Below are 22,806 nucleotides of genomic sequence, written 5' to 3'. Positions count from 1 at the left end.
CTCAGCTCAACTGAAGAGTGATCCAGCTTTAAATAGCAGGGCAATCAATTTTGTTTCTCGAAGTAAATGACCTCAATGAAGAAATTTGATGCATAGTATTTTATTAAGCAGTAGACATTCTGGTTGCCAGTGTAATTACTAAGCCACTTGGGTTATACATATGTTACTGGGTTGACTAGTAAACAATCTCCCAAGGGAGAATTTACACTGTACTGTAATAGTGGACTCAGTACTCTCTGACCAACCTGGATAAACGGCATAAAATACACTGAGTTATATAACATGTATGTAGTTTCTTTTTAAAGTAGCTGCTATTGTAAGAGTGCTTTAGAACTTCACCATCATATCTTGCGTCCTACTACATTTCAGTGACTCATCATACCAGCGATCACCACTGGAATCCTGTTGCAGACATAGATAAATCAAAATCCTTATTTTTATTAGAAATCAATACTGCACTCTTGAACAGCACCCATTGAGTCTACACATCAGCGCATTCTCACTAGCCAATAAAAGAGCCTTCACAACCCTAAAAACCTGTTCTAAAAACCTTCCACTTAGACACGTCTCTTCATTCAACAGCTCCTCAGATTCTTACTTAACTGCACAGTTGTCACCTTACATCCATTTCCTTTGCCTATATCTAAGATTCCATTATGTCCTGTTTACATCTTAGAATATGAAATGTACTGTATTAAGGGGGCCTACTATTCTCAATATTAGCTGTTTGGGAATAAATCATATTTGGTGCTGTTCACACACTCTCAGACAACTTTTCACAACTAGACGAATGATAGACAGGAGCTAGCCAGCTAGTCAAGATTATGAAAAAGAAAGTGAAATCTTTATAATTTTAATGCTGCTGTGAAATTAAGCTGCTACTGATTTAATGACTGAGAAAAAAGGATGAAGCAATCCTGTCTATTCTCTAGTTGTCTTAATTTGTTGTGAGGGGGAGTCACATAAGCATAGACTACCTGCTTTATTTTCAGCCCTATACGTGGTTTTTGAATTAACGTGTCATATATGTATAACCCATTTTTACTGAGGCAAGAAGTGGGATTCCAAGCCAAAAGAATTGACCAACTTTGTTTTTGCAACTGGACTAAGCTACACCAGGGTCAAAATACAAAAGTATTATTCTCCAAGGAAATGACTGGGTAGCAAAAGGATAAAGCTGAATGGACTGTGATACTAAATAAGGTCCTTCTAACTCCCCAGACAAATGTTCATAAGCGTGCTTTTCTAATTATTGTAAAATCATGCTACTTTACAATCACTATTTCGAACAGTTTTTAACGTCATTGTTTTTCTCCCCAATTCCTTCTCAGCAAGCTGAAGATCTCTTGCAGTTTCACACTGTTCAGACTTTCCATCCTGGCAACTAATAGCTAAACATAATGCAAAGAATGGAGACGAGCTTCTGGACTCTTATTAAGTAATGCTAGGCCACAGAGTATGATCTGACCTTTTGGGAGCAACACTTGTGTGGTTTTCCCATTAAGAAGGCAGCAAACAATGTCAAGGGATAAAACTTAAAACTTCTGAAAAAGCTGTTGGAATGTTCTAATCAGATTTGTGAAGGAGTTGACTGATTCTGCAGAAGCTGTGCCCATGCCCAGTTTTGTGCCCACTTATGATATTTCTGAAAGACTGCTTTAGCATGTACTCAGAAAATTGACATTAAAAGTTATATTCAGCACTATACAGGTTCCATACATGGATTTTCATAGCAAGAACTGTTTGAGAGAATTGACAGTGGCTGTACAGTGTTTATTTAAAGTTAAATGTTTTTCAACAGTTTATCAACAGATCATGAAGAAACCATCAGCAATGTAATTTATTTACCATCCAAAGATCTCACCCTCATGCAATATTTGACCTATGGAGCAATAGTTCTCAATTTTGTCAATAGATTACGTTACCTAGAAATTTCAGGTTGGGGAGGGGTACAGGACGTTGCCCAAAACAATGAAGGGCAATGAATCTGCTTATTTCTGTTCATAGTACGACTTTGTTACTATCCCTGTATCAGTAATGCGTATACATTAACATGAATGTTCCAAAAAGAAATGACTTCAGATAATGTCAATGGTTCTTTCAGCTGGTATTACAAGCCTGTGCGACTATCACCAAAAATAGCTCTGTAGCACTAGATGGCAGTGTCATGGGTCACAGTGAGGTGATGCATTAAAGAGCTTTGGTGCATCCTATCTTAAGACCGCAAGTAGATCAGGCCAGACACTGGAAAGTTAGAACGTGTCAAAAAAAAACACACGCGCGATAGGCAATGGAATTTCTCACTGGCGTTTTGTATTAGACATGACTCTTTCCGAACAGCGATAAAGCAACATTTAAGTTTACCAGGCTATTCTAAATATATGATTTTACTGGCCAGGCATGAACGTCTGAAATAACGGCAGGTAGTTACAATCAACATTCGATAATCAAACAAAGTGTGGTTTATTTATTACACATCTGCAGTGTAAGTCCTCTTGAGTGGACGCGCTGCTTAAGATGTGCATGGAGTTATTCCAGAAATGCAGAGGCAGAGAGTTCATTCTCGCCTCCCAGTGCTGGAGGAGAGCGGAGACGTCAGCACTGTTCGGTGCAGCAAGTCCTCATGTGACACACGATCAAACAGGCTTTCATAACCCGTGCTCGCAGGCTTCGCGCAATGTTTATTAGCATTTAATACTATATAAACAGCATTCGCATTTGTCAAGGTTTTCTTTGGCCTTGCGGCCGGGGGGGGTATGATTTTTGCAGACAAACACAAAAATAAAAATCCCTTGCAGCGTTTTATTAATTACATGCAAGAGACTGCTCAAGTTTGTAACTATATAATCGGGAGCATTCGAGATGCTTGGTCCTATCCAGAATTTGGAAAAAAAAAACAGTAATCAGTGTTATCGCGCCTTAGGAGGAGGACGGCGCGAGTTAGGGTAAGAAATAACGAGACGGCTCTAATATGTCACTCATTCTGAAGTGGTCCCAACCGGAGTTTGCTGCCGTCATCTGCCTTCCTCGAGATCCATTACATGTGTATTAAATGTTAAGTAATTCCCCAAGTTACGCAAGCTCTCACACTGTTTCCTGCTGAATCCATCTGTTTCACTGTTACACAAGAACCGGGAAGGAAGAAATAAATGCACTTCTTCATGTGCCCTCATTCCCCAGGAACCTGACTTTAACACTGTGCCTGAAATAAAGCATCTAGGCGGAGTACAAGTTGCTGATTTTTATTTTGTTTTCTTCCCTCCACCTCCCTTTCTGATTCCCCCTCACGCTGCCTCTTCTGCAGGCGCACTTTGGAAAACGAACGCGGGGCTCAGTGCGAAAAGGAGAATCGAGACGAGATTGATTGTAACTTGCAGCGCCCACGTGTCCGGAATGAATGAATGAAGCGATCCCCAGCAATTGACACTTGGAGGGATTTGCTACAACTGTAACCCGGCAACGAGCAGGTAACCAGGCAGCCAAGGCTCGAGCGGGCGCTCAGGTGTTGCCCCGGGTTCCGAGCACGTGAAGCCGGTGCCTGCGCTCCCTCTCCAACACAAACAGGACTTTGCAGAATGAGAGAAGCAGCCAGACAGTGAGAGCCGGCTAGCCGCTTCAAGACAGGGCAAAAGAAAAAAAACACCCCCAATCCGGGCTGCGATTAATAACTGGCTCCACTTTCATGCAGGGAAAGGGAAGCGAAGCGCCGCTCCTTACCTGAGACTCTGCGTTTTCTGTCAGGTAGTTGAAGACGAATAAAGAGAAGTCCTCATCCGTGAGCGTGCAATCCGCCATCTTCCCGCGGTGTGTGTGTGAGAGAGAGTGAGTGACGGTCGTGGAGATCCCCAGAGCCGGCACAGTGAGCTCGCTGCTGCTCCTCGGCCAGCCCTGTGGACGGCAGCGGTACTGCAAGTCGTCTGCTCTCTTATTACACCAGAGGGTGGCAGTGTGCAAGTTGATGCGCTACTCATTGTGTACGAAATAACCCGCGTTACTTGCCGAAGAATGTAAACTTTGCTTTTAACAACAAAAACAGAAGTTGCTGAAAAAGCTCAGCAGGTCTGACAGCATCTGTAAAAAAAAATCAGAGTTAATGTTTCGGGTTCGGTGACCCTCAGAACTTGTTCCTTAGTTCTTGTACGCATTATTTTTTCATCCCGATGGTTCAAAGACGAGAACATTCGGCATTCTAACCATCAGACTAGTTAAAAATTTAGGGCAGAGTAGATTGCAGGATTGTCCGAAGGCAAAGGATATATTAGCAGATGTCTCCGCTTCACAGGAAAATGTAAATCTACCAACGTAATTAGCTCCCTCGCGCAAAACAGGATATAATAAATAAAATAACCAAAAGGGGTAGATTGGACGAAGCAGTGTTGTTACATAATTCACATTATATAACACTATTTATACACAGACCTGCCTCAAAACGCAATCAATGGTCAAATATATCCTGGATCTGCAAAAGTTTTGAACATTAGCGGACAGACTTTATTCATCTCCAAGATCTAATGTTGCATGGTGAAAGGATGTGCATGTCAATAAGTGCGAACAATCACAGAATGAACAAACACACCTCTTACACATTGCTACACTTTTATTCTTACTGTTGTGATTCAAACATGCATGAAACGCACTGCTAAATTTTTAAAGGGGGTGTGAAGGTCTGCTGCGGGGAGGAGAAAAGGTGTTACCACAGCAATCTACAGTCCAAGGAAGTGCAATCTGTACACTTCAGTTTTCATTATCTCAGAATCTGAATTAGAAAATAGAATTATCACACAAGGGGACTGCAATACTCAGACAAGCCATTTATCAATGCTGTTTTCTCCAATAGAAAGGTGTTTTTTGTGAGGACAGAGTGGGTCAAAGATACATGCTTTGGGGATAGATTAGCTATTTTACCAGCTGACCAGGTGGGAGGGAGAGATCTCAAAATTGTACAATTGCACATTTGTAAAAAACAGCCCCTTATCCTATTGTTCTGTTTACTTCCATTATCATCTTCATCATCATTGTTTTGATCTGCACTATATGTAAAACAAGAGATATACCAAAATATCAGATATAATGGGAACTGCAGGTGCTGGAGAATCCAAGATAAAAAAGTGTGAAGCTGGATGAACACAGCAGGCCAAGCAGCATCTTAGGAGCACAAAAACTGATGTTTCAGGCCTAGATCCTTCTGATGAAGGGTCAAGGCCCAAAACGTCAGCTTTTGTGCTCCTAAGATGCTGCTTGGCCTGCTGTGTTCATCAAGCCCCTCACTTTGTGATACCAAAATATCAGTTTGATTAGTCCTATGTCCTTGCTGGGAAGATTACAATGAAATGAAAACAATGATCACAAATGCCACTACAACAACTAATTTCATATAGCATTTTTAACATAATGAAATATCCCAAAGGATCATGATAAAAGAGTGTACAAGACCAAACAACCATGTGAGCAGATATGATGTCAAATGACAAAAAAGGTTGGTGAAAGAGGTTGAGAATTATCTGAAAGGTTTAAAGTTTTAGCAAAGATCTGTAGCTCGGGTTGTGGCTTGCTCACCAAGCTGGCTAGTTCTCATGCAGACATTTCATTGCCATGCTAGGTAACATCAGCAGTGAGGCCACCGATGAAGCAATGTTGTTCTAGTCTGCTTGGAATTTATACTATTCAGTCAGTATAAATTTATAGCAGACAGTATAAATTCCAAGCAGAGTAGAACAACATCACTTCATCGGAGGCCTCAGTGAGGATGTTACATAGCATGGTGGCAAAGCATCTGAATGAAAACAAGTCAACTCGGCAAGCCACTCAACAACTTCATTATCTGAAAGAAAAAAGTAGAACGTGCCAGAAGGGACTTCAAGAACTTAGGTCTAGGTAACAGATGTCACAGCCATGAATGGCAGAGCAATTGTGATGGGAATTCATAAGAGGCCTAGATTAGAGAAACGTATATTCTTAAGAGAGTTGTTAGTTTGTTAAAGATTACTATGATAAGGAAGGGCAAAGACAAGGTGAAATTTGAAAACAAGGGTGAGAATGTTTGCCTGAGAGCTAATTAAGGCAAACAAACACAAAGATTATGGAGGAAACAAGATGTACTGTGAGATGAGATATAGTCAGCGGAGAGGTCTTGGCTTTTCAGAAGCAGAATATGCCAGGAGACTAATTGAATGGTCAAAATCTGGACATAATGAAGACATGAGTGAATGAATGAGAGTTTCAAGAGCAGATAAGCTGAAATGGGATGAAGTTGAGTGATTTTTTAAAACCCAAAACAGAAAAGGCACAAGTCTGAGATCAGAAGGTCATCTCAGTATAAAATATCATCAACCACCCGAAGAACTTAAAATGTAGGAGCAGAAGTAGGACATTCAACCCACCCAATCTGATCTGCCATTCAGTGACATTGTGGCTGAATTCCTCCTTTCTTCCTTTTTCCTGAAATCCCTTGATTCCCTTAATGATAAAGATAAAATACCATTGAGTATTCTTAATGACCCAGCCTTGACAGTTGTCTGTGGCAAAGAATTCCACAAATTCACTACCCTCAGAGAAGGTAGTCCTCCTCATCTCTGTCCTAACTAGCTGATTCCTTACTTTGAGATGACGCCTTCTATTTCTAGACTCTCCTACAGGGATACAATCTTTCTACATCTATCCTGTCAAGATCACTAAAAACCTTAAATGTTTTAATAATGTCCTTTTTTCTAATCTACAATGAGTATAAGTTCAACTTACTCACTCTCCTTGCAGAAAATCTGGGAGAATACCTGGGATCAACCTTGTGAACTTCTTTAGACCATCTCCAAAGCCATTATATCTTTCCTTAAATAAGGGGACCAAAACTTTTCATAGTGCTCTAGGTGTGGTCTTGCTAGCACCTTGCATAGCTTTAGCAAGACTTCCTATTTTTATATGTCTTTCTTTTGAAATAAAGGCCAACATCCTATCTGCCTCCCCTGTTACCACTGAATGTCTAAACCAGCTTTTGTGGTTTATGCACAAGAACACCCAAATCTTTCTGTGCTGGAGTTTTCTGCAGCCTTCTCCTTTTAAATAATATTCAGCTATTCTAGTCTTCCTGTCAAAGAAGATAATCGCATTATTTACATTACATTACAAAATTTTGCCCATTTACTTAACTGATCTTTATCCCTCTGCAGACTCTGTGTCATTCTCACGACTTGCATTCCCACCTATTGCATCACCTGCAAACGTGAAGACAGTTATTCACGTTCCTCAGTCATCAATATTCCCTCTAATTTTTCTTTTGATGAAAGAACCTCTAAGTGCTAAACAACAAACCAGCTCAGTGAACCAGCCAACCTCACGATCCATGTGCAGCATCGATTCCTAAAACCAGAAGTCAGTGCTTTGGCATGCTGACCAGCATGTGCAGAACCTCAGAGTGGCTGTATGGTAGCGTACAGCTTAGAGGGAACACTGCAAGTAATTAATATAGAAATTAATGGTCGCCCCAGCACTCATTGCTGTAGCACTTCAGTTACAGAAAGCCATCCTGAAAATGTCCCCTTTATCCTAACTCTGTTTTCTATTAGTTAGCCAATCCTCTATCCATGATAATATATTGCACCCAACACCAGTAGCTCTCATCTTGTTAAGTGGGTTTATGTGCTGCATTTTATCTTTGGGTTTCCAAAAAGAGTTCAATGTTACATCTTCTGGCTCCCTTATATCTATCCTGCTTGTTTTTTCCTCTAAGAATTTGAGTGAATCTGTTACACATAACGTAGCAAATGGATGGACTTGATTTCACCCTGTTGCCAAGGAGTGGAGTCAGTAGTTAAAGAAGAGACTTTAGAGTGGTGTCTGAAAACAATGGCTTCAGACTTCACTATATTTAATTAAAGGAAATTTTTCCTTATTCAGCACTGGTTGTTGAATGAACAGTCTGATAATTTACCCCCATAAAACCTTGTGATGTTCTCTGCTTCTGCTGCATTTTTACATATTTCTTTGAAATAAATAAAGCTGACAAATAGCTGACAAGTTCTTAACAGTTTCAGTAAGAAAATAATTAAATCTCTATAATTAATAATCATTCAATCAACAGTTATTTACAGCATCCAATGTGCCTCCGAAAATCACACGTCTAAAGCTTCACATGTCTTTAGGATCAACTAAACCATGAATGGCTCAAATAAACTTTTTTTCAAATCTCAAATTGATTATCTGATGGAATACTTTTGAACGAACCAAAAACAGGAAGAAATCAATGAGGAATGATTAATGAGTATTTGTGGCTTTCACTCTACTTATGCATGACTACAATGGCTTGGATTTTCTGATTGGCAATTTAGCAATCTCTGTAGATTTCCCCTTTCCTAACAGCAGTGCAAATCTGGTGCCAAGCCAAATTGATCTCATTGTGTGCAGCAGTGGTGATGTCAGCAAGCAGGTTAAACAACACATGACTTTGAAGTGTTCTCACTCAGCCAACCAGGAAGTTGAAAATACAGAGTCCTGCGATTTTTAATCTGGTGTTTCAGGGAGTGACATAGATAATTTATGAGCTGATTAGGATAGAAGCTAAAATAAAAATAAATAATATTTAAAAACTTATTTTAGAATTTATAGCCCTCTGGGTCAGGGATTTCCAAAAGATCCTGAGTGGAAAAATACCTCCTCAGCTCAAAAATAGCTCCTTCTTAGGAGACTATTTTCTGGACTCCTACCCCCCCACCCCAAAAAAAACAGGGGAAACATCCTTTCCAAATCTACCCTGTTAAATCAAGGAATAATTTTTCAATGAGATCATCTCTTATTCTTCCCACCTGTCGAGAATATAGGCACAGTATCCCCAGTCCCTCCTCATTGGACAAGCCTGCCATCCAGCAAATCAGTTTGTTGAATCTATGCTGCACTCCCACTATGGCAAGTAAAGATATTTCAGGGCCAGTAAGGGTATTTTGTAGCAATTACAAAGATAGTGCAGCATTACAACTCATTCTAGATCTAACATTTTAAAGGGTTTTGCAGTAGGTTTGATCATGGAAAAGGAGAAGTTTTCATTCATTCATAAATTTCAACTTAGTTGCAGTCTTTGCAGTGCCTCTATGGTGCACTCTTTGTAGGAATATCGAATTACTGACAACACCTTCTGTACTTCCATGTTTGTGCATTTACAGACTCTCAAAATTGCTGTCAGTTTCAGTTGAATAATAATGGCAAACACTGACAATTTTACTGCCAATACAATTGCAAAATTCAGGCCAATACTTAACAGTACAACATATCCCACATGCCAAGAGATTTTAAAAAAAGCAGTTAGTTCTTGTTGACAGATCCTGAAAGCACCAACTTACACTAACAGGCAATTTACAACTTGGTGTTCATATTGAAAGTACAATATTGAAAATTCAAAGTACATTTCAACGTCTTCAGTATTGTTTACAGTTTATGACAGCAGTAACAATTCTGAGTTGATAGCATTAATTTGCAAGTTTACTTTCACTTTGCTGAAAATGTAAAATTATTCGTGATAGGAATGTGTCAGGAGGAAATATTTTATGAGGTTCTTTGGTATTGACTTCAGACACTGTGACCAAAATCAGCCAGCTTGGGCGAAGGTAAATGATTATTTCTTCAGATGACAGTCACAGGCTTTAAAGCAACAAAAATCATCCTGGACACTGCAGCTATAGTGACCACTTCAATAACAGATATAAAGCTATAAGAGATGAAAAGAAAGTACAAAAGACCAATAAATTTTCAATCATGTATGTAACTTAGAACAATACCTGTATTGCAAATACTGCAAATTCACAAATGATAAACAAAGCAAAAATATATTAGTGTGGATAGAGTCATAAAGACATACAGCATGGAAACTGGCCCTTCAACCCATGCTGACCAGGTTTACTGAACTGAACTGGTCCCATTTGCCTGCATTTGGCCCATACCCATCTAAACATTTCTTATCCATGCATCTGTCCAAATGTCTTTTAGATGTCATAATTGTATCTGCCTCTACCACTTCTTCTGGCAGCTCACTCCATATACTCACCACCCTCTGTGTGAAAAAGTTGCTCCTCTGATCCCTTTTATATCTTTCCCCTCTCACCTTCAATCTATACCCTCTTGTTTTGGACTCCCCTACCTGGGAGAAAAGACCTTGGCAATTCAGATTATCTATGCTCTTCATGATTTTATAATCCTCTATAAAGTCTTGCCTCAGCCTCCTACACTCCAGGGAAAAAAATCCAGCCTGCCCTTACAACTCAAACCTTCCAGTCTCAGTAAAATCCTTTTAAATCTTTTTTTGCACTCTTTCCAGTTTAATAACATCCTTTTTATAACAGTGCAACCAGAATTGTATGCAGTACTCCAAATGTGGCCTTACCAATGTCTTATACAGCCATAACATGACATTCCAACACCTGTACTCAATGCTCTGACCAATGAAGGCAAGTGGGCCAAATGCCATCTTCACCACCCTGTCTAACTGTGATGGCAGTTTCAAGGAACCATGTACTAGCACCACCAGGTCTCTCTCTTCGACAACACTCCCCAGGGCCCTACCATTCATGGTGTAAGTCCTGTCATGGTTTATCTTAGTAAAATGCAACACATCGCATTTATCTACATTAAACTCCATCTCTCAGCCCTCTGGCCCAGTTGATCAAGATCCTGTTGTGCTCATAGATAAACTACTGAGAAAAGTTTTCAGAAGATCAGAACAAAGTAACTTATCTTGCACAAGATTTGAGGAGTTGTGTATATCTTTCTTTAAGTGTATCTTTCATTACCTTGATAGTAACTATATATCAGTCCTGTCACAAATTATTTATGGAAATTGGCTGCAATACAGTGAACAAACCATTTTCAGGTTTTCTTTCAGCCCATGTGTTGTAAATATTAGAAAATTCTGCTCAGGTCTTCTCATGCATTTAAGTTATTGAAGTAATGTTTTATTGTTAATCATTTCAATGTTTATAAACAGATATAAAAAATTTAGAGAAGAAACAATTAACAAAAGGGATCAAGCAAATGCAGGGAGAAAATAAAAGGTTAGAAGAAATAGGAAAAGGAAACATGAAGAATCTTCACCCAAGCCATAAAATCAAAGCAATTTTTCAGTATCCTTACAAAGGTGATAAATTCTAGATTGCAAAAGGAGCCTGCCATTAACGTTACCTGTGAGCCCTGAACTTCTACGACTGGTGCTGTGTACGAACATGAGGATTTTGTAAACATTAAAATACAGTTCAATCTATATTCAGTAGAAGCCTTTTAAACAATTTTAGAAAATGACTTGGCTTACAATTCTTACCCAGGTATTAAGTGATCACTTGGAGCATTTTTCAAAGATATTTGTGATCTGAATGGCATCATAGAGCAAAAGGGAATTGTTGGAATGGTTTTCAGAGTATAGTTTTGTCAAGACCATTTTATTCTCAATATTTTGTTTGTGGACTGAAATGGAAAATGGACCATTTTAAAGCAAGGGTTACTAAAAGGAGTACTTTTTTTAATTTTGAAAAGCAGGTGACCCACATACATGTTGTTTATACTGCAGCTTATTTAAACAGTGGGGGTGATTGCAGCAGACTGTTGGAGCCTGGGGGTGTGAAGAGAGGGAACTTTGGCTGGCACTCAGCAATGGATTGGTTTGTGGAGTGCTGACTAGTTGTCAATATAGGCCTTCCGCCTGCCAACAATTATGTGATGGGCTCCCAGGGAACTGAACAGCTCATGGGAGTAAAGGACGTGGCCACAAGCCTTCAGATCTTTGGGAAGAGAGACAGTGTATTTCTCTCTGCACCGTCTGAACGTACGAGTCTCCATATCCAGACTTCAGTAAAATTGCCTTCATATCTGCCATCTTAATTTTCCCAGTTTTCTCATCATTGGGCAGACATATGTAGGGTCTTATGTGTGCAGTGGTAATGTCCCTACCTCTTGGCCAGAAGGTGCTCGTTCAATTCCCATCTTCCCCCGAGGTATAAGTGAACAGGTTGATTTTTATTTTGAAAAACACTTTGTTTCTTTAGTGTGAGGACCTGTTTATGATTGGTTATTGATAACGTTCATATGTATGCGCTGGATAAAATGTTGAACGAGTGTAGCTGTTGTTCCGTGGCTACTGGACTACACGTCTCTTCCTGTTGGTCTCCAGACGATTGTCACTTCGGTGAAAACTCGAATCACATTGAGGCTGTTTGGTCGATCTTCTGCTCATTGCCTGGGAAGAATTTCACGTGATAAAGTTTCTATGGGTCAACAGACTTAAGCGTTAGCCCTAATTTTCCGTGTACACACGTTACTACGTCTGCTGAGTTTTTCCAACACTTCGTATGTGTTTCAGGACTTGTTTGGTTTGATAATATTTGCGTTTGGTTTCAAGCCCAGCATCCTTGGGTTTGTGTTTTGTTTTGTCCGGCCTCTTGCCACCCACCTCCCCCATTCACATTTGTGCCCCTTTCTTGAGGCAACCTGCCCTCGAGCCGGTGGAGGTTTCCGTCAGTTTCCAACAGTCGCTTTACCGTCATTGTAATCGACGTTGTCTAGGTACAGGATCAAAACTGGTTTGGCTCACTCGTCTATTTTCCAAAACAGCACATCCTGCACTTTGCGGTTCACAGACAGTGGCGTTCCGCAATAACTATCTTCAGCTCTCAGGAAGATGAGTCATACACCCTGACCAATGGCGATCAATGTTGCACGACGCACTTTGTTACAACTGCATTAAAAAATGTACTAAATAGTTTCTTGCAAAAAGTGGATTTATAATGGACAAATAGGACAATAAAAGTATGCAGCAAATCCTCCTAGTTCATTTCACTGCAGCACATGCAATTGTTCCTTGTAAATATGTAGTCAGACTTCTTTAACGTAGAATTCTCCCGCATTTGTTCCGCAAAATCGCTTTCACCCATGAAGGATGTGAGAACAGTGAACACTTAAAAGCTGCGAATATCATTCTGAATGTGCGCTTGTGTGTCACTGCGCGGAATCTTCTGAAAACTAGAGTGAAATCTGTTTGACCTTCAATCCGTTCCAATAAACCTGGGAAATGTACAGTATTCAGGGTTTATTTTTAATGGAAAAATCAGCATGGCACAAGTTAAAAATACGGATGGTCTAGGAAAAAAAAACGAATTTTGGGTAATTAGAATTTAAGACTGTTTTGTCACCTGACTGTTTTCCAGTTGTCCTGTTGAAAAGGAAAAGGAAAGCAGGGTTTTGAGATGATTTAACAATCAGGTCAGATCCCATGTTCTGTCGAAAGGTCTCGCCTTGAAATGTGAGCTGTGCACTCCATTGCGGCAAATGTTTCTGTTCTACTGAATGTTTGCAACTTTTTCTGTTTTTATTCAAAATACTATGTCCTTTTAAAGGCTTTCTTCATTTATCTAGAAACGAAAGTAACTGTGATTCCTGTATACGTGTAGCTAAATATGCACGGAAATTTAAGGCCGAACTATTCAAGTGTAATTGACTGTAATAAAAGTAAAATACCGCGGATGCTAGACATCTGAGACAAAAATATAAAATAACGGTAATACTCGAGAAGAGAGAAAGACTCACCATTTCAAGCCATACCAACTGGGAAACACAGGGGAGGAAGAAAACAAATTCTGTAATAAAGTGGAAGATGAGAGATTAATGACAAAAGGAGTAAAGATGTAAGACAAAAAGAGATGGTAATGTGGTAAGAATGAGTGTGCTTCAGCCTTTGCAGAACCTCATCTATACAACTAATTACAATAGAAGCCTTTGATCTTGCCCCCTTCATAAATCTGTACACGTCCAATCTTCTAGAGTAATATCCTGTTCCTCCAACATCTGTTTTATGCTGATCTAATATGATTGCTCAGCCCAATAGCACCTCCAATTTAAAATTCTCTTGTGTGAGTTGACCTTGCATCCTCACATCCACGTATTTCTGCAAGCACCATCAGTTCTAAAGGTCACTGAAGACTGTGTTTCTTTCATGTATCCCCATTTCAGATTGTTCCACTAAAGTCTGGAATTCTCTTTATAAAACTTTCCATCTTGATTTCTTTATATCTGGAATATAGACATTTCCATCTAGGCCACTGTTGCTTGCCAATTTCCCATCCTGAATTACCTTGGAGAAGTTGGTGGTGAACTGCATTCCTGAATAGCTGCAGTCTTTGGGGGTGTGTGGATACCTCACAGTAATGTTAGGAAGTGAGTTCCTGCATTTTAATCCAGTGATACTAATGGAATGGCAATACAATTCCAGGTCAGGATGGTGTGTTGCTTGGTGGTGGTACTGCCATATATCTGCTCCCATTGTCCTTCCACTTGCTAGAGGTCACAGGTTTGAAGGTGCTGTGGAAGCTACTTGTGAGTTACTGCAGTGTATCTTGCAGATGTGCATCAGTGGTGAAAGGAATGAATGTTCGCAGCAGTGAATGGGATGCCAGTCAAACATACTGCTTTATCCTTTATGGTGTCAGGTTTTGTAAGTGTTGCTACAGTTATACCCATCCAGCCAAATGGAGAGTATTCCATCATACTCCTGACTTGTACCTTGTAGGTAGGGGGTAGGCACTGGGGAGACAGGTAGTGAGTCACTCACTGCAGAATTCCTGGCTTCTGATCTGCTTTTGTAGCCACAGTATTTATATAACTAGTCCACTTTAATCTCTGATCAACGGCAACCTCTAGGATATTGATGATGGGGGATCTGCGGATGGTGATGTGTTTGAACATCAATGATGTTAAAACATTTCTCAACCTAGCTTTTTGACCAATCTTTTTGCCAAGTGTTTGAATATCTTGTAGTTCTGTGTGAAATTGTGTCTGATAGCATTCCACAGGAGTAGTTTGACGATATGTGGCATGAAAGATTCTTTATTAATGTAAGTTGTTATGTTTGTATGTGTTTTGGACTTTTTTGATACATCAAAAGCTATATATGGTGATGTTGTCAGATACTTAGAATATGACAATGCAAAGGAACTATTAATCTCCAACTTTAATCATTAACTGACAGGTCTAGAAGTGATTGAGCCTTCTGCCTGTAGGGATTAACCAATTCCCATAAAAAGTGACCATTCCTATACAACTGCTCTAGAAGGAAGGGGTAAAGAGAATGAATATATGAGTTGATCATAATTACCTGGGCCTCCTGGCTCAGTTGCAGGGACATTATCACTGTGCCACAAAGGCATCAGTGCCCTGCTGTATGTTTTCAGATTTCAGGTTTCCATCACGTAGCAGTTTGGTTTTGTAAGAAAACTCTAATTTATTACCAACTCCCAAGCAAGTACATTATAAGAGTCAGTTACTATTTCGTACATGGAGTGCATTGAATGCTCTTCCTGTTGTAGCCATCCTCCAAACAACTTGAAACTTCCTATGATTGTTCACGTGTGGACTTCAATGTATCCATAAAAACCATGAGAACCTTATTAAGTGATGCTGCTTTTACTGTGACAATAAGATTGCCCCAGAAGTTGTCACTGGTGTTTAAATTTCCTTAATTGCAGACCGTACCATGAGCAAATATTTATCTGAACTATTCCCATCAGCTCAATGACATTTTTATGGCGGAAAATTACTTCTTGAAAACATCTGTAGTGAAGGTTCATGTTCCGGTATTTAGTAGTTTTCAGTTGTCACTGAAAATTAACATTCTTTCTTCTTTTTGAAGGCAGCAGGTGGCACATTATGAGTACATTAATAAACCCACTCATGTGGGCCTTCAATATGTATGGATTCAATGATGCACCATATGGCAGAAGTCATAAAAGTGCATGGTCCCTGAATTTCCTCGGACTTTTGGCTACAGTGCTACAATAACTTAATCAGAAGTGCAGTGGAACCATAATTTCACAGACTTTCTGGATCATTTATTAACCCCACCAGGTTTTGGTGGCATGGTGGCACATAATTAGAGGAAAGTAAATTACTAGCATGATAATTTGCAGTTTTTCAGCATGTCTACCATCCGCCTTTAGTCCATTGAAGTTCGTTTTAAGTTTGCTTTGTTAGCAGTTAACTCTACCGAATCCAGTGCAGTTGTGAAATTTGGGCATGCATTGCCTATGATTTCCGAATCACTCTTCATAATAATTAATAGAAACAAAAATGCGGAGAGATGGAAAACCAGGCTGCTGATTCATCATGATCAGAGATAATGGGAACTGCTGATGCTGGAGAATCCAAGGTAACAAAGTGTGAAGCAGGACGAACACAGCAGGCCAAGCAGCATCTCAGGAGCACAAAATCTGACAGAAGATGAAGGGTCTCAGCCAGAAATGTCAGCTTTTGTGCTCCTAAGATGCTGCTTGGCCTGCTGTGTTCATCCAGCTTCACACTTTGTTATCTATGCTGATTCACTATCACCTGTTTATATGGTAGTGGCACTGTGTTCACATGATATGTATTGCAATTCATTTTTAACTTTGTTGCATTTCACCATTTACCAAAAAGATATTAACTGGAAGTTACACCCATATCTATGAGTCATTACAGAGAAATATTTGTAATCCATTGTTGGATACATGAACTTCTCATTAATTATATTAGTTAAATAAATTAAGTAGCTTGAGAGGTTGAATTGTTATTCTGACCAGTCATACAAAAATGACAGACAAGAAAAGACCCATTGGTCCTTCAAGACTCTCCTGGATGATTTAGATTTCCTGTATATTAAAATACAAACGCTTCCTAACCATACAAACCCATGTAATCTTCTGGAAGAGGTAAAATAAAGTAAAAAGCACAGCAAGTTTTGTTCTTTTTATGTTTGTTCATGGGATTTGTATTATTGACAAGACTAGAATTTGTTGTCCATCTCAAATTGATCTGAGAGCAACTTAAGAGTCACGCACTTTACTGTAGATCTTTAGTCACATGTAGATCATGTCAGGTAGCAATGGCAGTTATCTTTCTCCAAATTACTTTATGACAAGTGATAGCTTCATGGCACAATTATTGACACTAATATTAAATTCTAGATTTGTTGGCAAAATTTTAAATTTCACCAGCTTTTATGGTTGAATGCGATCCCACCCACCCTGGAACATTAGCGTGTGAAATAACTCCACATAGGTCAGTATTGCATCTTTATTTATATTTACATTTGTATTTATTTATTTATATGTGGAGAGTCCTTGACACTGACCCAACTCAGAGCCAGCTCCTAGAGTGAACTGAACCCCTGACCTTCCAGTTTATGTCTGTTGCCTGGGATTCTCTGATTGGAGCAGGTTAACAGCCCCAGCCAGGGAACTCATATTCTATAAGATCCATCTAGCTGACCTTATTACAATCACAGCATCTCTCACCCTCTAAGTCCTGTGAGGTAGGCCTTTTCTTTCTCCTGGGGCATTTTTCCATCAGGTCTGGTTCCTCTGACTCTGCCTTGGATACTGGCTATGTGAATCAGTGTAGTCCTCCTCTTGCAACCAGAATGGCTCATCTGATGTTCATCTTCTTCTTAAGGCCACAACATCACTGAAACTGTAGCATCTGATGTGCTCATCTTGTCCTCAGAAGTTTCTTCAATGCTAGGTGGCGTCGGAGAACCCATGGGTTCTTACAGCCTTGCCAGATGTTCTGAGGGGCAGGGTATGTTTTACCTCTGCCCCATTTGCGAGGTTTGTAGCTTTCTTGTGGTCCATATGCTTGTTTAGAACCACATCTCCTACCTGACCTTTATATGTAATTAGGAGCAGACCTCTCATTGACCGTGCCTCTTACCCATGCAGGGCCATTCCCTGGTTTCAACGCCACACTTTGTCCCCTGAAATAAATGGGCTCTTTGCTAGAGGAGCCTTGTATCTGATATTAGTGTTCCTGATTCTGTTTCATCCTACCCTACAAAGTCCAGGAAGTCTGGAAGATTCCTGGTGTGGCGTCTTCTCCCCATTACCAACACTGCTGGAGCTATCTCTGTAGTTGCATGAGGGATGGTCCTATAATCAAATGGGAACTGGGACAGTTTGGTATGGAGTAAAGCTGTAGGCTGTTTCTTTGAGTCTGCCTTCAAAGTTTGGACTGTTCGTTCTGCCACACCTTGGACGATGGATGTATGGAGCAATCCTTACGTGCTGAATAACTTTCGGAAATACTTGAATTCTCTGCTGGTAAAAGAAAGGCCATTGTCTGTGACAAACACCTCTGGGTGTCCATGTATTACAAATGTTGCTCACAACTCTTCGACCATCATTCCTGTGTTTGTTGAATGAACTCTATGCACATCCAACCATTTTGGGTGTCCATAATGACTAAGAACATTGAGTCCATGAAAGGATCAGCACAGTCGACAAGTAACCAAATCCAGGGATTATCCGGCCATTCTGACAAATATGATGGAGCTGCTGGGGTAGTTTTTGTCCTTGTTGGTACGCTGGGCACTGCACTACCAAAGCAGCTGTGTTGATATCCAGTCCTAGCCACCGACATATTGTCTTGCCAGTATCTCAATTTTGGAAACCCCTGGATGACTCTGGTTGAGTCCAGCCAGTATCTGTCAGCAGCCTTTGCTAGGGACAATCACTCTCGTTCTCCATAATAACACATTATCCCCTACGGTGATCTAGTCTCACTGGGTCCAAAAAGGTTTCAGTTCTGATTGTAATGGCCGTTTTGTTTCCCCATCACCACCAGCCATTTTAGTTTTTTCAGGACAGGATCTTTTTGTGTCCACAGTCTGATATTGTCAGCGGTGACTGGACGGGCTTCCAGAAGGTTTAAAACCACAATGGACTCTTTAGTAGCACTGCTGATTGTGTACCTGCCAGTGGGAGGTGGATCAAAGCATCTGCATTTGTCACTTGGCCTCCCAGATGATGTTACAACTTATAATTGTATGCATTCAGAATGAGAGTCCAACGTTGAATTTGACCTGAAGCTATGGGTGGCATGGCCCTGTCTTCTTTAAGTAGCCTAGCAGGGGTTTTGTGGTCTGTTACTTTGACAAATGAACATCCGTAAAGGTATAGGTGGAGCTTTCTCACAAAGGTGGCTGCCAAACATTCCTTGTCTATCTGAGCATATCTTCATTCAGTGTCAGCTGAAGTCCAAGAAACATACGCTATTGGATGTTCCTCTCCACTGGGCCATTGGTGAGCCAACATTACTCTGATACCATAATGAGAGGCATCAAATGTCAGCACTACCTCCCACTTGGGATCGTAGTGTGCCAACACCTTAGACAATGATAATTACTTCTTCACTTTCCCAAAGGCTACGCCTTGTTTACAAGACGATTTCTAAGGCTGACTCTTTTTCAATAGCACATGCTAGGGTGCGAGTATTGAGGCCAGGTTATGTATGGATTTTCAGTAATACTTCACCACCTCAAGGAAAGACCCAAGCTCCAGTTTGGATATGGGAGTCAGGGCACTTTTGATCACCCTCACTTTATCTTTCAATGGATGTAACCTAATCTTGTCAACTCTGTAGCTCGAGTAGGATACTTGGGGTGCCTGGAACGCACATTTTTCTCTCCTAAGTCATATCCCACCTTGGAGAAATGTTTAAGCACTGTGTCCAAGTTCTCTAAGTGCTCTTTATTGGTCTTCCCTGTTATTAGCACGTCATCCAGATAAATAGCAACCTGCGGTAGATCTTGTAAATGTTCTCCATTGTCTGCTGGAAAATGGCACAGACTGACGATACCCCCAAATGGCATTCTTATATATTGGCATAAACCCTAACGTGTATTAATTGTATCATTCTTATGGAAATTCTCATCTAATCACAATTGCAGGCATGCGTGGCAGAGAGCCTCCCAGCCAGATTTGTGTGTAAGTCCTCTATGTAAGGGATTGGGTCTTTATCCAGCTGCGAAATGTGGATTACCATTCGTTTGAAATTCACACAAAGGCAAACCGACCCATCAGGCTTCACCATTGATATCACCGGTGCTGACAATTCTGCAAGCTGTAATGGTTTGATAATTCCTTCGCTTTTCAGCCTTCTGGTTTCTGCCTCTACTTTTGTACATGAGGCATATGACACTGGGCAGGCCCTGAATAATTGTGGAATTGCTTACTGGTCAACCTGTAAGGTGGTCTTGGCTCCTTTGATGGACCTTCCTGAAAAAACACTGGACATTTAATTAGGACTTCGCTCAGGCAGCCAATTTATAATTGAGCCAATCAAGGTGAATCTTTCTCAATCAATTTTATCCCATCAAGTTTGGGCTGAGCCTTTTATTGCAATTAACAGTAACTGTACCAGCTGCTTCTCATAAAAGACCAGAACTGAAGTTGTATCCTTAGTCTGGGAGTTTTCGCCAGTATGGTTTCTCAGCCTGGCTGAGGTCTTATGCAAAGTTAAGGATTGGAGTCTAGAGCAAATTTTAGTAAAGACTGATTCTGCAGCTGCTGATATAGCTACGCCAGTATTGATCTCCATTAGAACCTGGTGACCATTTAAATTTGGTTCTGATTTGGATGTTGCTAAGCAATTTAACTGTTTCAAACCAGCTGTAGCTGGACTTTCCAGGGTTTGCACAATCCTGGATACTGGCCTATAAATTCTGTTACTCAATTCAGGCCCATCGGACCCTTTTGTAGTCTCAAGTCCACATACTAGCAGCAACTGCAGTGGCCTTCTGACTGGAAACTCAAGAAAATTATAACTGTTTATAGCCGAGGTTTGGCTTTATTTTAGGGTTTTGCTCTGGCCTGACCTAGAGTCCCTCTATTGAGGATATCTCCTGAATGAGGCTATGCAATTGCTTTCACTCAAGTAGTGTCCATTAAGCTCAGTTGCCCTGGCAAGAATGTCGATTTCTGTCAGCATACCCCCTAACTTACAAGTTCCACTTGCCACATTTTCTAATGATAAAGCCAGTTGTAGCACCCGTTTGACGCCCAGTCGGGCTTCAGTCTGTACGTGCATTTGCATGATCACATCGTTAATCCCACATACCAAATGGTCTCTCAGCATCTCACTAAGGGTTAAACCAAAATCATATGGCTCTGCCAGTCATTTTACCCTCGCCAAAAATCCTGATATGGATTCCCCTGGTTCTTGACCTGCCAAGTAAAACTGTTGGCATCTCAGGATCAGAAGAGGCTTGGCATCGTAATATTCCTTAATAAAATCCATCAGATCGTTATTTTCACAACCTTGACAAAACAAAGTGGAAGCACCCCCCTAGACCTTCTTTGGGTATTCAGATAGGGTCATGGAGATCACACTGATTACACTAATGCTACTCCTTATAGGTGGTAACCACTGCCCCAACCTCTCTCTGAACTATAAACAACAATCAACTTGAGCTAACAACTTGTACTGCATGGCCTCTTCTCTAGGAAAAGAAGAATGACTTAATATGGAATCTAGTTTGGTGATTATGTAGCTTGTAAGCACAATGCCTGACACTCTCAAATATAATAATTTGAAATGATCTAAATAGGTACAATCCAGCACATTCATGGTTTTATTTCACCTTGATCTAATGCTAAGAACATGTTTTCTAAATTATGCAATCTAGATCATTGGACCTATGTTGGCAACTGAGGTGTTTAACTTAGGAATTAATATGGTTTGCTTCAGGAGATAGAAATAATATTGTACCTGGAAGTCGCGGACCTTTTAATAAGTAAATTCTCTGGGAGATAAATTCTGATAAAATTGCTTCCAGTGAATGATCATGTGTCCCAGATATCTGGCCGATTTAAGTAGGAAAATGGTCAATGAGAAGTTAGTTGTCAGCATGAGAAGTTTGTATGTGGGCGCTAAATAGCTTAGTTGTCTCGATGCATTAGCCTGTGGTTCAGATTACCATCAATAGTGTGGGCTAATTTCATATTTCAGCTGAAGTAGATTTGGGATTCTTTTCTTTCTTTGCCTTGCCCCTCAATGTGGAAGAAAAGATGGCTCAAACTGAAGATGCAGCAGACAATGAATTAGAACCTACTTTCAGTCAGAGCGCATATGGAATGGATTGCTATTGGGAGGAGATTCTGATTTGAAGTGGTTTCTTTAGGTTTCATATAACTAGCTGCAGAAAAGGAAACATGTCTTTCCAATAGAATTCAGCTGAAATTCTGAATGCCTGGCTAAAAGAAGTCTAACACTGATTCAGATTTCTAGACAAGCTGCGAAAAGGGAGTGAATTACAGACCAAGATTCCAGAGTTCAGAAATATTTGAGAGTTCTGGCCTGAGAGGGTATAATTTAGATGTTAGCAATTCCTATGTTGATGAGCTGGTTGGAGGAAATTTGAATGAAATTTGAAACAAAAGCCTTGCGAGAAATGGACAGCCTAAGAAATATTAACCCTAGTAGAAATCTGTACAGCAATAATCCGATCTTGTGGTTAATCTTCCAAATGCAGATCAGCATCTGACTTGAGTTTTAAGGGTCAAATAGGTCTATAAGGTTCTGAAGAAGGGTCACTGGACCTGAAACATTACCTCTACTATCTGTCCTCAGATGCTGCCATATCTGTTGAGTTTTAGCAACTATTTCTGTTTTTGTTTTACATTTCCAACATCCATTTTTTTTAGACATAACAAAGTGTGGAGCTGGATGAACACAGCAGGCCAAGCAGCATCTTAGGAGCACAAATGTGGACGTTTCAGGTCTAGGAAGGGTCTAGGCCCGAAACGTCAGCTTTTGTGCTCCTGAGATGCTGCTTGGTCTGCTGTGTTCATCCAGCTCCACACTTTGTTATCTCGGATTCTCCAGCATCCGCAGTTCCCATTATCTCTCTCCATTTTTTTTTCTGTTGTTTTCCATAAGGAAGTTTGACTTAACAAGTTTGGTTTGAAGTATAAGCACCAGTGATCATTGTATGTTTAATGTAATTGACTCAGAATTTAATCATTAATATTTACACTC

The 22,806-nt window shown here is 40.2% G+C and overlaps 1 protein-coding gene across 3 annotated transcripts in view; it reads right to left on the bottom strand.

Annotated features, from left to right (window-relative positions):
* LOC125458306 (peroxisome proliferator-activated receptor gamma coactivator 1-alpha-like) overlaps positions 1–3,891 on the bottom strand; it is a 140,901-nt gene extending 137,010 nt beyond the window's left edge. The window contains exon 1 of one of the 3 annotated variants that reach the window (XM_048543490.2): positions 3,718–3,891. In XM_048543490.2, coding sequence (XP_048399447.1) covers positions 3,718–3,795 — 78 coding nt within the window. In that variant the 5' untranslated portion in view covers positions 3,796–3,891. The remainder of the gene's footprint in view (positions 1–3,717) is intronic. The other 2 variants (XM_048543488.2, XM_048543491.2) reach the window with 2 other exon arrangements.
* Positions 3,892–22,806: the final 18,915 nt, after the last annotated feature.

This window comes from Stegostoma tigrinum, chromosome 13 (assembly GCF_030684315.1).
Source record: "Stegostoma tigrinum isolate sSteTig4 chromosome 13, sSteTig4.hap1, whole genome shotgun sequence".
NCBI lineage: Eukaryota > Metazoa > Chordata > Chondrichthyes > Orectolobiformes > Stegostomatidae > Stegostoma > Stegostoma tigrinum.
The sequence above is the reverse complement of the archived record's forward strand: the minus strand, read 5'-3'. Positions and strand labels throughout refer to the sequence as shown.